The 13569-nt window shown below is 39.9% G+C and overlaps 1 protein-coding gene across 3 annotated transcripts in view; it reads right to left on the bottom strand.

Moving 5' to 3' along the window:
* The window catches only part of LOC126163190 (uncharacterized), a 94710-nt gene that overhangs the window by 20776 nt on the left and 60365 nt on the right, over positions 1 to 13569 (bottom strand). For all 3 annotated transcript variants that reach the window (XM_049920153.1, XM_049920146.1, XM_049920157.1), the window contains exon 5: positions 5444 to 5679. In XM_049920153.1, coding sequence (XP_049776110.1) covers positions 5444 to 5679 — 236 coding nt within the window. The remainder of the gene's footprint in view (positions 1 to 5443; positions 5680 to 13569) is intronic.

Raw genomic sequence — 13569 nt, 5'->3', positions numbered from 1 at the left:
GTGTTAAGGCAGATAAGGTTGAGCTGATTGAGGTCAGTCAAGATGGCACATCTTGGACAGATTCTGGAAGAGCTCCAAAGAGCATGGTGTCCATTATAGTCACTGAGCAGCAGAAAGGGGGTTAGGGAGCTGACCAGTAAGGTGGAGGAAGTCTACACTTGTGACAGTGAATGACAGAAGGATGTAAACATTGCAGACAGAAAAGGTGAAGCAAGGAAGGAAAATGTGGACTGCAACAGCCTGCTTTGAGATGGTTTGACAATGAATGTCATCTGGATGAGCAGCATGACTTCCCCATCAGACTGAATGCCATACTCGGAAAGAAATGCGAGAGATCAAAGCAACTGTATGTTGCATGGATGCAATTTTGTTTCCTGGAGGCAGAAAACAAGAGGACACTGTGATTCCAAGAGCAGCCGTAATTCCTCCTTATTAGATTGAATGCCACAAACATTCCTTTGGAGGAGAGTCATGATAGGGAAAGGGAAGGAGGGAAAAAAATGAAAGGTTGTTACCTCGGCAGCTGCCGAGTGTCGGCCTTTGAAGACTCACTGCTACAGGGTGCAGAAGCTGGAGGATCCTATTCTGTGAGATCTACAGAGGTAACAGCAGTCCCTGGGCCGACCTGCGAATTCCAGGGCAGAAAAACAGTTGGCAGTGCACACTGGCGAAACAGAGGTCGCAGGGTCAGAGTATCACACGGTGACACCATTCCAGAGGATCTCAGAGTAGATGAAGGAGATGACCATTTGTCTTTCTTTGATTTCTTTGAGCCTTTGCAGTTGAGAGATGAAGGCTCAGATGTGTGTTGGCTGGAAGGACATATGAAGTTTTCATGGGAGTATTCCTTCTATCTTTTACGGTGTGCCGGTTTTGTAGCAGGTGATTTTGCTGCCAGAGTCATAGATTTGGTGACTTGTTGCACAGCCAGAGGAGAAGGAGCTGCAGTGCTGAATTTACAAGTCTGCCTGGCCAGTCCTTCATGGAGTGAGGCATAGCAAGAACAATACTGTATGTGCCAGATGATAAAATGCAGGGCTTTCGACTAGTGAACAACTTGTGAGCGACAAGGTACAGCAATTTTCCATCACCTGGATCTCTTGGATGGCCCACTCATTCAGGTACATGGGCCGTTTTTGCGATGAGGCTGCATGGTCACCATTGCAATTCGTACAGTGGGGTGAAAGAGGCAGGCAATCCCCTTGTGAGCACCCCTACCATAAGTTTGAACAGGACAATCGAGTCTGGTTATAGCAATGACAATAGTAACAGCGCATCAGTTTGGAATGTATAGTAGGACTGTGATGTCTTCATAGTTTGCTTTGATCTCTATCAAATGAGAGGAAAAGAGTGCATGTAGGCACTAGGGTTGCATTACCATTTTTCATTACTTGATGGACTACAGTGACGCCCTAATCAGGGAGGTAAGTTTGGATTTCTCAATTGGTAAGACCATTGAGCAGCCTAGTGTAAATAATAGCATGCTAAGAATTCAGCATGCGATGGACCTCGACACGAACAGGATAGCCAGGAGGAGTGAAGTTGCACGCAGCTGTTGGGCTTGAAAATCACAATTCATCTCCAAAAGCAAAGTTCCAATGTTACTTAAATGAAAGCAGGTTTTTACAGGGCCTGCAACTGCATCAACACTTTTTTAAATAACGAATGGTTTAACCATAGCAAAGGTCTGACCGTGTTCCGTATTTGATACCATGAGGAACCAAGGTGCAGCTGAGAGATTCTTGAAATCTTTAGCCTCATTCCATTTATGTTCAGTAGACGTTGTCTGAGATGCTGACTGGCTCATTGCAAGAAAATCCCCATGACTGCCAGCATCTCTGATGACTTGCTGCTCCAACCTGCCCCCCTCCCCTCAGAGGAGGGCTCACCTGCCCCTGGCAATTTGGGAAGGTCACAGCTCAAGCAATCACCTTTCCCTGGGCCTGGCCTGTACCAGAGGGTACATGCAAACCCAACGTGTCAACCCGCAGTTGGGAATTACATACTACCAAGTCACCTACTATGTGTCACATGCTTGGGCTGGCCTTCAAGAGCGCACAGGGAGGAAGCAAAACACAAAAAGGAACCTTACACAAGAAATGGAGGAAGGATACGAGATGGAGAATGAAGAAAGAAAGAAAGAATGAAAGAAAAAACAGTGGAAGGACTGTTCCAATGTCAGGCTATTATAACTTCACAACACATTCCCAAAAATATCCCAGACATGTTCCCTGTGGGAGTGGAAAAAGAACAGCAGGGGGACAGACATAACAGCATGGAAAGGGGAAAGGTGCTGCACAGGCTGGGACCCCACAGCAGCCAAGCACGAACTCATCAAAAAGTGATGATTCCCTCGGGGGAGAGGGGGGGCCGGGGCGCTCACAAACATGAAACTAGCATAACTCAGAGAGGCATTAAACACCTCAAAGAGTTACCAATTTCTAGCTCACCATGTTATTACATGGATAGTCATTATCTCAAGAGTGGCTGGTGGGGAAAATGGTGGGAAAGAGTGATGGGCATTATAAAGTAAAAGGTGTTGGAACTCTCATGGCTCCGTGAAGAAGCACTTTGATTCATACTGAAGCAGCTGTGAACTCTACCCCATACCAAGGCAGGGAACCTGTACATCTTGGTAGCAGTGGATGCCACTTCACGGTTAGTGTGGTTGATACCAAGTAGGTTGGGTACTACAGTATGACTCCTGGCCACTTGACGTGTATATTTTCTACATTTGGGACTCCAAAGGCTCTGGTTAGTAATAATGAACCAATCTTCTTATTCTGTGAATTCAAAAAATTCTGCTTCGCTAGTGCCACATCATACATTACGACCATTCCATATTATCCAAAACCTTTGTTTCTTGAGCAGGTCAACCTAACCTTAAATATGGCCTGGTCATCTTCCAACTGCATACTCAAACTAAGTGGGATCAAAAATTGGATGGCTGAACTTTGTTTTCAACACTGCTATAAATGACGTACACAAAACCTCTCCAGCTAAATTGACATTTACCTTCCCATTCAGCACTGTCCAACCTGTGGTCAATCAATTATATCTGGCTGGAGGATGCTGATTCCAACATCATTAGAATAAACTATGAAGCAACACATAGTAATATCCAGCTTATGTACCATAGGAAGGTTTCTCGCTATAAAAAAGGTAGGCATCCTACCACACTGCAGTTAGAGGATGTGGTTTTTCTCCAAAAACCTTCAGCGTGCAGTCTAAAGGGGTGCAAAAGGTGTCACACACCCCTGCAAGATTATCAGAGTGATGCCTCCAGTCAGTCAGCGTCCTGATCCAAGACCAGTCCATATGGAAGTGCATTAGTGCACACATTAGTCAGCTAAAGTTGGGGACTGGTTACCAGGATGTTGGTAACTCTTCAGGTACTTCAGCTAACCATCCCCCACCTGTTCCACCTTAAGTGGGTGGAGAATTGTGCCACACGCAGGATATATCAGAGACTTACTTTGCTACTGATATGGTCACTTGGCAGGAACCTCTCCAACAGGTACAGGGGCAGGCACAAACTGTGTGAGGGGGAAGCTGTGGTTCCATTCTGAAGCTTGGAGGTGGCATGTACTGTGCATGCACTGCATTCTAATACTAGTTTGTCTTACAGGTTAAGACGTAATTATTCTTGTTGTCTATTAATTATTGTATTTATAACTTGTTTCAGTTAAGAGAACCTGTTCTGCGTTTCTATTCTCACCCCTGGTTTATCAAGTTTCCATCTAGTGGTTAATGAATTCTGTGATAAAGAGGTTATTTTATTTAATGATGGGTTTGTGACATTGATGGTGGCCACTGTTGATGCAAACTGAGTCATCTTTACTGAACTATCTTTAATTTATCTGCTTCTGCTAAAGCTGTGTTAGGCTCATTTCTTTCTTTGAGTCATAAAGCTTAAGTGTTATGTTGTTACTCTATTGTCTCATAAGGTTTCTGTAGATACTGACGTGTGACAGTTCATTTCGGCACCATAGTACTAATTTGTGTATTCCTTGAGGAAAAGGTTAACAGCATCTCATTTTGTCACTGCCACCAGGGGGAGGGAGGGTGACTAGTTCCACCGTTAACAATACCTCCGCATAAAAGAAAATTGTGTCTCTGTTTATTTTAAAAGAATAATTTTATCACTTCTTGTTTTTGCCTATTTTTAGACTTTTATGTGGTGTATTATTTAAGGAAAATAATCAATTATTGCTAATATAATTTAAATGGACAGATAAAAATTCTACACACCAAGTGGCGGCAGGGGACCCAAATGGATTTAACTTTCACAAGCTTTTGGAGCCAGTGGCTCCTTCTTCTGGTAGAAGAGTTGAAGGGGAAGGAAGAGGGGAGAAGGGAAAGGATTGGAGAGGTTTAGGGGCCACTGGCTCCAAAAGCTTGTGAATGTTAAATCCACTTGTGTGTTCCCCTGCCCCCATTTGGTGAGTAGATTTTTTTATCTGTCCATATTATTTACAGAGTTACTCCATCATTAATTGTTTCTGGTCTACTTTAAAATTTAATTTTGTGGGTTATTTTGAAAAGTTAATTTCATTCACTTCTGTGTTTTACGTGAATAGTTAAAAGTGATTGATTTTTTTTGTTTTTCTTCCTTTCTCCCCCCCCCCCCCCCCCCCCTAATGGGCTCCGGGACATTGTGGTAATCACTTTTCTAAACTTATTAATGCATTCTGGAAATTGCTTGAAATTACCTGTATGTTGAGTAGTTGACAGTTTTAATAAATTCTTAATTGATTCAAACTGTTGTGTATTTCTTGTAATGTTTACACTGAGTGTGTTTTGGTTGATTAAACTGTACTGTCAGTTTCATAAAAACTTCCACAAATGTTTTATATTTATGTATTGTGTAAAGCCATCTTTTGGGTTTATAAATAAATTTTGTTAAACCTAATCAAGGTTTTACTGGTCCAGCACCTTACCACTCTCACTACCGCTTCAGTACGCTTATGTTGGACAGGCATCACATTCCATCATTTATTTCCAACAGCATAGCACAAATGTGAAAAAAAAAGGAATGGGGAAATAAACAATGTGGTCAGTTCTATTTTGAAATTCTACTTGTCCACATGACTCGAAACAAAAGAGTGCAAAAAATTTGAATCAATAATTTTTTTTTTTTTTTTTTAAGGTCACTGAAAAAACTATATGTGATATTCAGGTTATAACACAGTCCTCATTGTCATCCACATTCAAGAGTTGCTCCTCCTGAAGGCATCATGAATGATACTCAAAAAATCTGCACCTGACTGCAGAAACAAGTAGCAGGTCCACAATGAGCAGAAGGTTAATGAGGTGCAGACCCCACAATAGCACATTAATCTAAAGGAAAGAGGAAAACATTTGATCAAGACTTACAAGTCAGGCTTTCTTACCTGTAAAAAGATATTAGAAGAAGGAGTGTAATATTTGCATTGGTTCTCACCTAATTTCATCAATTAATTTATTTATGTCTTTTATTTCTTCCATAACTGCATTTGCCACTTGCACACAGTTAGCCAGGTTTTCAAAATGGGATTTCTTCCGTTGCAGTGCTTCACTAATAGCATGCTCTTCTTCTTTCTTCTGCTGTTCTGTTGCCTTCAGGTTTTCTAGATTCTGTACCAACTGTGCTGGGGAGGATACAATTTGATTCTTCAGATTCTCAATTGTCTGCGCCAACTGAAATGAAGATAGGTGAATGAACCTGTTGATATATGTGACGTGCCACTATAGCATTGATAGCAATTGTCAACATTCAAACAGGATAGCATCTGGCAAAACACATGCAATTACGAATCATTAGCAGTGACCATCAAAACTGATCACAGATTGTTGAATAAAGATACAGAGAAACATTTTCACAGAATTAGGAAACAAATATGTTAATTACTATGAGCTATCAATTGTTACTTAAAGTTAACAGAAAAGTAAAGTAATGGATACTGAAGCTTTGATCCTGTAGAATACAGGCAAGAGCTATAGGGAACTGCTGATTATATTTTGTAGTCCTATGAAGCTCTACGAAAGTTTTACTCTGCCACACACTGTAAAATCCTAAATACAGCCTGTTCCTCAGCTAGTGATGATGACATTGCCTTTAATCTAACAGATGATCTTTAAATGTACTGCAATTGCCAATTCGTAAAAATTTCTTACACTGATTGCATCTATAAATCATATAATCATGTAATATATGTGCAAAACATTGTCTGTGGCATGCATTAGTAAGCGATACATATAAGGCAAGTCAGATTACAATGGCATGAAAAATCACACACTCATAAAACACTATTGTATATACTACAAATAATATATAAGAAATATGTGTCTTTTGTAATACAGATACCACTGACGATGGGTGAAAGCCTAGTCCAGTAAAATAGACTATCAAAAAGCAGCTTATATCAAATACATAGCTATTAATATGACAAGTATAAACAATGTTGCACAAGGAACTTACAGCTGGTGACTACTCCCAAATATCAGAACTGTTCTTAAGTTTACACAATCTCACTAGTCCATCAGTGTCAACATTACGCACATAGTCTTACCAGCCCTTCAGTTTTAACCTTTCCTGAAAAATCCCTCTTTTCTTTCCAAACAAGGAGCTATTAGTTCCGAAAGCAAGGATTGTGTACGTATCTTTATGTGTACCAGCAACAATGAAATTTCACCTCCTGAAGTTAAGTAGAGAACATACATTGGTACAATTTGTAGTGAACATGTTTCTCTCAAACACACTCTTCCAGAAGGAAAAAATAAGAAGAGAGAGTTGGCAAGGACAAAAGTACACAATTTAAATGTAGTATAATTATCAAGCAATAAGGAAGTATTACCGAATGTGGTGGTAAGTCTTTCCGCTCCCGGGATTGGAATGACTCCTTACCCTCTCCCTTAAAACCCAAATCCTTTCGTCTTTCCCTCTCCTTCCCTCTTTCCTGACGAAGCAACCGTTGGTTGCGAAAGCTAGAATTTTGTGTGTATGTTTGTTTGTCTATCAACGTGCCAGCGCTTTCGTTTGGTAAGTCACATCATCTTTGATCTTTGCTTTTTTTTTTTTTAATAATAAATTTTTAAATATATTTTTCCCACGTGGAACGTTTCCCTATATATATATATATATATATATATATATATATATATATATATATATATATATATATATAATAGAGGGAAACATTCCACGTGGGAAAAATATATTTAAAAAGAAAGATGATGAGACTTACCAAACAAAAGCGCTGGCAGGTCGATAGACACACAAACATACACACAAAATCTAGCTTTCGCAACCAACGGTTGCCTCGTCAGGAAAGAGGGAAGGAGAAGGAAAGACAAAAGGATATGGGTTTTAAGGGAGAGGGTAAGGAGTCATTCCAATCCCGGGAGCGGAAAGACTTACCTTAGGGGGAAAAAAGGACAGGTATACACTCGCACACACACACATATCCATCCGCATATACACAGACACAAGCAGACAGCGTCTTCATCTACATCCTCTTCCATTTCCATAATATTGTCCTCAAGTACATCGCCCTTGTATAAACCCTCTATATACTCCTTCCACCTTTCTGCCTTCCCTTCTGTGCTTAGAACTGGGTTGCCATCTGCGCTCTTGATAGTCATACAAGTGGTTCTCTTCTCTCCGAAGGTCTCTTTAATTTTCCTGTAGGCAGTATCTATCTTACCCCTAGTGAGACAAGCCTCTACATCCTTACATTTGTCCTCTAGCCATCCCTGCTTAGCCATTTTGCACTTCCTGTCGATCTCATTTTTGAGACGTTTGTATTCCTTTTTGCCTGCTTCATTTACTGCATTTTTATATTTTCTCCTTTCATCAATTAAATTCAATATTTCTTCTGTTACCCAAGGATTTCTATTAGCCCTCGTCTTTTTACCTACTTGATCCTCTGCTGCCTTCACTACTTCATTCCTCAGAGCTACCCATTCTTCTTCTACTGTATTTCTTTCCCCCATTCCTGTTAATTGTTCCCTTATGCTCTCCCTGAAACTCTGTACAACCTCTGGTTCTTTCAGTTTATCCAGGTCCCATCTCCTTAAATTCCCACCTTTTTGCAGTTTCTTCAGTTTCAATCTGAAGTTCATAACCAATAGATTGTGGTCAGAATCCACATCTGCCCCAGGAAATGTCTTACAATTTAAAACCTGGTTCCTAAATCTCTGTCTTACCATTATATAATCTATCTGATACCTTTTAGTATCTCCAGGATTCTTCCAGGTATACAACCTTCTTTTATGATTCTTGAACCAAGTGTTGGCTATGATTAAGTTATGCTCTGTGCAAAATTCTACAAGGCGGCTTCCTCTTTCATTCCTTCCCCCCAATCCATATTCACCTACTATGTTTCCTTCTCTCCCTTTTCCTACTGACGAATTCCAGTCACCCATGACTATTAAATTTTCGTCTCCCTTCACTACTTGAATAATTTCTTTTATCTCGTCATACATTTCATCTATTTCATCATCATCTGCAGAGGTAGTTGGCATATAAACTTGTACCACTGTAGTAGGCATGGGCTTTGTGTCTATCTTGAACAGATATTGAATTTAATTGATGAGAGGAGAAAATTTAAAAATGCAGTAAATGAAACAGGCAAAAACGAGTACAAACATCTCAAAAATGAGATCGACAGGAAGTGCAAAATGGCTACACGGGGATGGCTAGAGGACAAATGTAAGGATGTAGAGGCATGTATCACTAGGAGTAAGGTAGATACTGCCTACAGGAAAATTAAAGAGACCTTTGGAGAAAAGACAACCACTTGTATAAATACCAAGAGCTCAGGTGGAAAACCAGTTCTAAGCAAAGAACGGAAAGCAGAAAGGTGGAAGGAGTTAGGGAGGGTTTATACAAGGGCGGTGTACTTGAGGGCTATATTATGGAAATGGAAGGGGACATAGATGAAGATGAAATGGGAGATATGATACTGCGTGAAGAGTTTGACAGAGCACTGAAAGACCTGAGTCGAAACAAGGCCCCGGGAGTAGACAACATTCCATTAGAACTACTGACGGCCTTGGGAGAGCCAGTCCTGACAAAACTCTACCATCTGGTGAGTAACATGTATGAGACAGGCGAAAAACCTTCAGACTTCAAGAAGAATATAATAATTCCAATCCCAAAGAAAGAAGGTGTTGTGTGAAAATTACTGAACTATCAGTTTAATAAGCCATGGCTGCAAAATACTAACACAAATTCTTTACAGACTAATGGAAAAACTGGTAGAAGCCAGCCTCAGGGAAGATCAGTTTGGATTCCATAGAAATGTTGGAACACGTGAAGCAATAATGACCCTATGACTTATCTTAGAAGATAGATTAAGGAAAGGCAGACCTATGTTTCTAGCATTTGTAGACTTACACCAAGTTTTTAACAATGTTGACTGGTATACTCTCTTTCAAATTCTGAAGGTGGTCAAATACAGGGAGTGAAAGGCTATTTACAATTTGTACAGAAATTAGATGGAAGTTATATGAGTCGAGCGGCATCAAAGGGAAGCAGCGGTTGGGAAGGGAGTGAGACAGGGTTGTAGCCTATCCCTGATGTTATTCAATCTGTATATTGAGCAAGCAGTAAAGAAAACAAAAGAAAAATTTGGAGTAGGAATTAAAATCCACAGAAACAAAAAAAATACTTTGAGGTTTGCCAATGATAGTGTAATTCTGTCAGAAGCAGCAAAGGACTTGGAAGAGCAGTTGAACAGAATCGACAGTGTCTTGAAAGGAGAATACAAGATAAACATCAACAAAAGCAAAACAAGGATAATGGAATGTAGTCGAATTGAATCAGGAGATGCTGTGGGAATTAGACTGAGAAATGCCATACTTAAAGTAGTAAATGAGTTTTGCTATTTGGGGAGCAAAATAGCTGATGATGGTCGAAGTAGAGAGGATGTAAAATGTAGACTGGCAATGGCAAGGAAAGCGTTTCTGAAGAAGAGAAATTTGTTAACATTGAGTATAGATTAAGTGTCAGGAAGTCATTTCAGAAAGTATTTGTATGGAGTGTAGCCATGTATGGAAGTGAAACATGGACGATAAATAGTTTGGACAGGAAGAGAATAGAACCTTCGAAATGTGGTGCTACATAAGAATGCTGAAGATTAGACAGATAGATCACGTAACTAATGAGGAGGTACTGAATAGAACTGGGGAGAAGAGAAATTTGTGGCACAACTTGACTAGAAGAAGGGATCGGTTGAGGGGACATGTTCTGAGGCATCAAGGGATCGCCAATTTAGTATTGGAGGGGAGCATGGATGGCAAAAATCAGAGTGAGACCAAGAGAAGAATACACTAAGCAGATTTAGAAGGATGTAGGTTGCAGTAGGTACTTGGAGACAAAGACGCTTGCACAAGACAGAGTAGCATGGAGAGCTGCATCAAACCAGTCTCTGGACTGAAAACAACAACAACAACAACAACAACAACAACTTTACCTATCCTTGCTGACAACATAATTTTAATTATGCATCTAAACATGTGATCAGTCAGAAAACTCTAACCCATGCCACCATTCTTGTGTAAATGAACACTGGCTCACACCTACTGAAAATGCTCTTTATAACCCTGAAGGATCTGAATTATGTAATGTAGAAGTTATTTTTGCAACAAAAATTCTAACACTTAATATTTAGCACTAAAAGTTCACTAGTTTTGCAAGGAGCAAATTTTTGAAATTATTGCAGAATAACTGCCTCGACTAAAGTTAGAGTTATCTCTATCACACCCCAACTTCTGATATTAATCTGTTCATTAATCATCGAATAGTGACTAAGTACCTGCAGGCAAAATGCAGACACTGCAAGACAACGTACATTGGTTATATTACAAGGGTTGCCCAGAAAGTAATGGACCACACTTTTTTTCTTCAACAATTCTTCATTGAACATAATGAGAATTACACACACAAAAGAATGGTGTTTTATCTAACACCCATTTTTCCACTCAACCTCCATCACATTCTATGGCCCTCCTCCAGTGTGAAACAGGGCGTGTATGCCGTGTCGGTACCAATCCTTGTTCCGTTGGTGGAGCCAGTGCTTCACTGTGTGATTAATCTCCTGATTGTCCTCAAAATGTCTTCCACAAAAGGCATCCTGTAATGGCCGAAACAAATGGAAGTCCAAGGGGGCTAGGTCAGGGCTGTCAGGTGTGACAGCCATGGACGTCTCTCTGACCCCTGCAAATCGTGGAGCTCCGCCAAACTGCCTTCTGATGAAGTCACCTTCTGTGCCTAGCGACTAAGCAACAGCACACGCTCCATAGGCTTTGCACAAGTGTTTATGAATATTCCCTACAGTTTCTTTCTCTGCAGTGAGAAATTCAATGACGGCACATTGCTTGTAATGTACATCACCTACAGACACCACTTTGAAACTGTCCTGCAGTTACGCTATCTGTCAGAAGTGACGGAAACTTGGCACACTCACTCAGGAGACTTCAAATAACACATATGTAACGTTTATCATTCGTAGCATTGTTTTAGGCTGAGAAAAAAATGTGTTGCATTACTTTCTGGGCAATCCTTGTAATATTGACATTATACATAAAACAACAACTGTCACCAATTTTCAAAACCTGCTAAGCTCCAATAACTTGTGCTATGCGTATGACAAATCAACCCAATTACATGCAAGCCTGGATAACCATTTTCAATTTGGCAAAAGATGAATACCAGTATGGAGCGGAAAACACACTATTATCTGACCACCGTGGCCTGTAGCCAATGGCCAAATGTGAAAACTGTCCTATTCAGCTACCCAAGCAAATTAAGAAGATCAGACTGTTATTTTCAGACAAAATTACACTTTGAGACAAATTACCAGAAACTGAGTGGGAGAGAGTATATAATTGCGACAGCTTTAATTTATTTATCAACATACTCATGAGTTTAGCTCAAAGGTGCAGCCCACAAGTAACTACAAAGGTGAATTTCGATCATGCCCCAAACAAGAAAATGCAGAACAACTGATTCACATGCAGAACAACTGATTCACATCCATGCTGCATAACCTGAGAAACAATATTATCACCCCACATAACATGGTTAAAACTGATAACTTATAATTGAAGAGGACATACAGAGAAGCCAGAAAGACATACAGGATATAAATGCAGACAGCTAAGCAGAGACCCAATGATACTTTTATTGGAAATTCCACTAACAAATGTAAAGCTGCCAGGAAGGTAATAAACACAATAGCAAGGAAACATAAGAACAGAGGAGAAACTCGACTATTGTCAGATATATTAAATGAATTCTTTGCAAACACCACTAATTGTGAAGCTTCTGCTATCACTACACCAGATGATGCAACTTCTGAAGTTACTTTCCATAGTATATCTGAACTGAATAACTAATTCTCAAATGGAAACAGGTTAACTACCAAACTGTAAAAAAATTGGACACAAAACTATACAGTTCTTACAGGATGATCTCATGGCATCTCAAACACCATCCTGAAAGAAATAATTGACACTGTTGTTGTCCCTTTTACCCTTCTGATCAATAATACCTTTAAGACTGGAAAATTTCCCAAGGTCCTGAAGGCTACTATTGTTATCCCATTGTATGAGAAAGGCAATAAGAGCACACCTGTACAAATTCATCTACGATTAATGAAGATATCTTTGTGCATTTTGAATTTTCTGTAGATGATCTTAGCTCAATATGAAACCATCCTGAAGGGACTGACTCCAGTAAAAGTACAGCTGCACAAATGCAAAAGCAACCCAAAACCCAAAGAACACAATTGGGAGCTAACAGCAGAAGTAGAAAATTTAACAAGTATGAAGCAAAAAGTTTAATGACCAGAAGTTAGAGGTGCAAAACTTTCCAAATAGGTGGAATCATAGTAACTTTACCCTTGCCAATGCAACTGTCACAAATGCGGAAATGGTGCTTCAGTACTCGCACAGTATCGAAACAGAATTGTTCACTGATGCCACCGTATAGACACCATTTACGAAATTAAATCTGCAGCAGTGGTTTAGAGAAAAAAAAAAAAAAAAAAAAAAAAAAAAGTTTCACAACTCAGTGTTTCCATGTGAATTTTGTTCCGTTTTCACAACATCTGCAGAAAAATGTAACCTAAGTCAAATAATTAACAGCTGGTGACCTAGCAGATTAGTATAGTTGCTCCTGCGATATGGATATCAACCTGTCACCTGCTGCCACAATATGTGGTTTGTGTAATTGCTGAGCTACACTCACTATTAATGTTGGTTATCAGTTCTTTACATTATTGCATGTGTCTCATTCGTTTAACTAAAAGTAAAAGATGCCTAGAAACTGAGTTGTGCGCAAATGCAAGGAGATTTAACCTCTGACTACAAAAAATAAGTAAATGCTTCAGTAACCGACAGGCTTTAGGCCACTGCGTTGGACTGCAGTAGGTATTCACTACGATTCTTCACAACAGTAGTGGAGTTTCTCAGAAAGGAGTTGGTTAAATCAGGGTCTACCATGAGGTTGCAGATGGTTGTTATTCCTTCTGTTGAGAGCAGAGGTGGCTTGTTCTTAAGGGCTTGAGGGGTCCAGCCCCACCA

Source organism: Schistocerca cancellata, chromosome 1 (assembly GCF_023864275.1).
Source record: "Schistocerca cancellata isolate TAMUIC-IGC-003103 chromosome 1, iqSchCanc2.1, whole genome shotgun sequence".
Lineage (NCBI taxonomy): Eukaryota > Metazoa > Arthropoda > Insecta > Orthoptera > Acrididae > Schistocerca > Schistocerca cancellata.
This window is presented reverse-complemented; position numbering and strand designations above follow the sequence as displayed.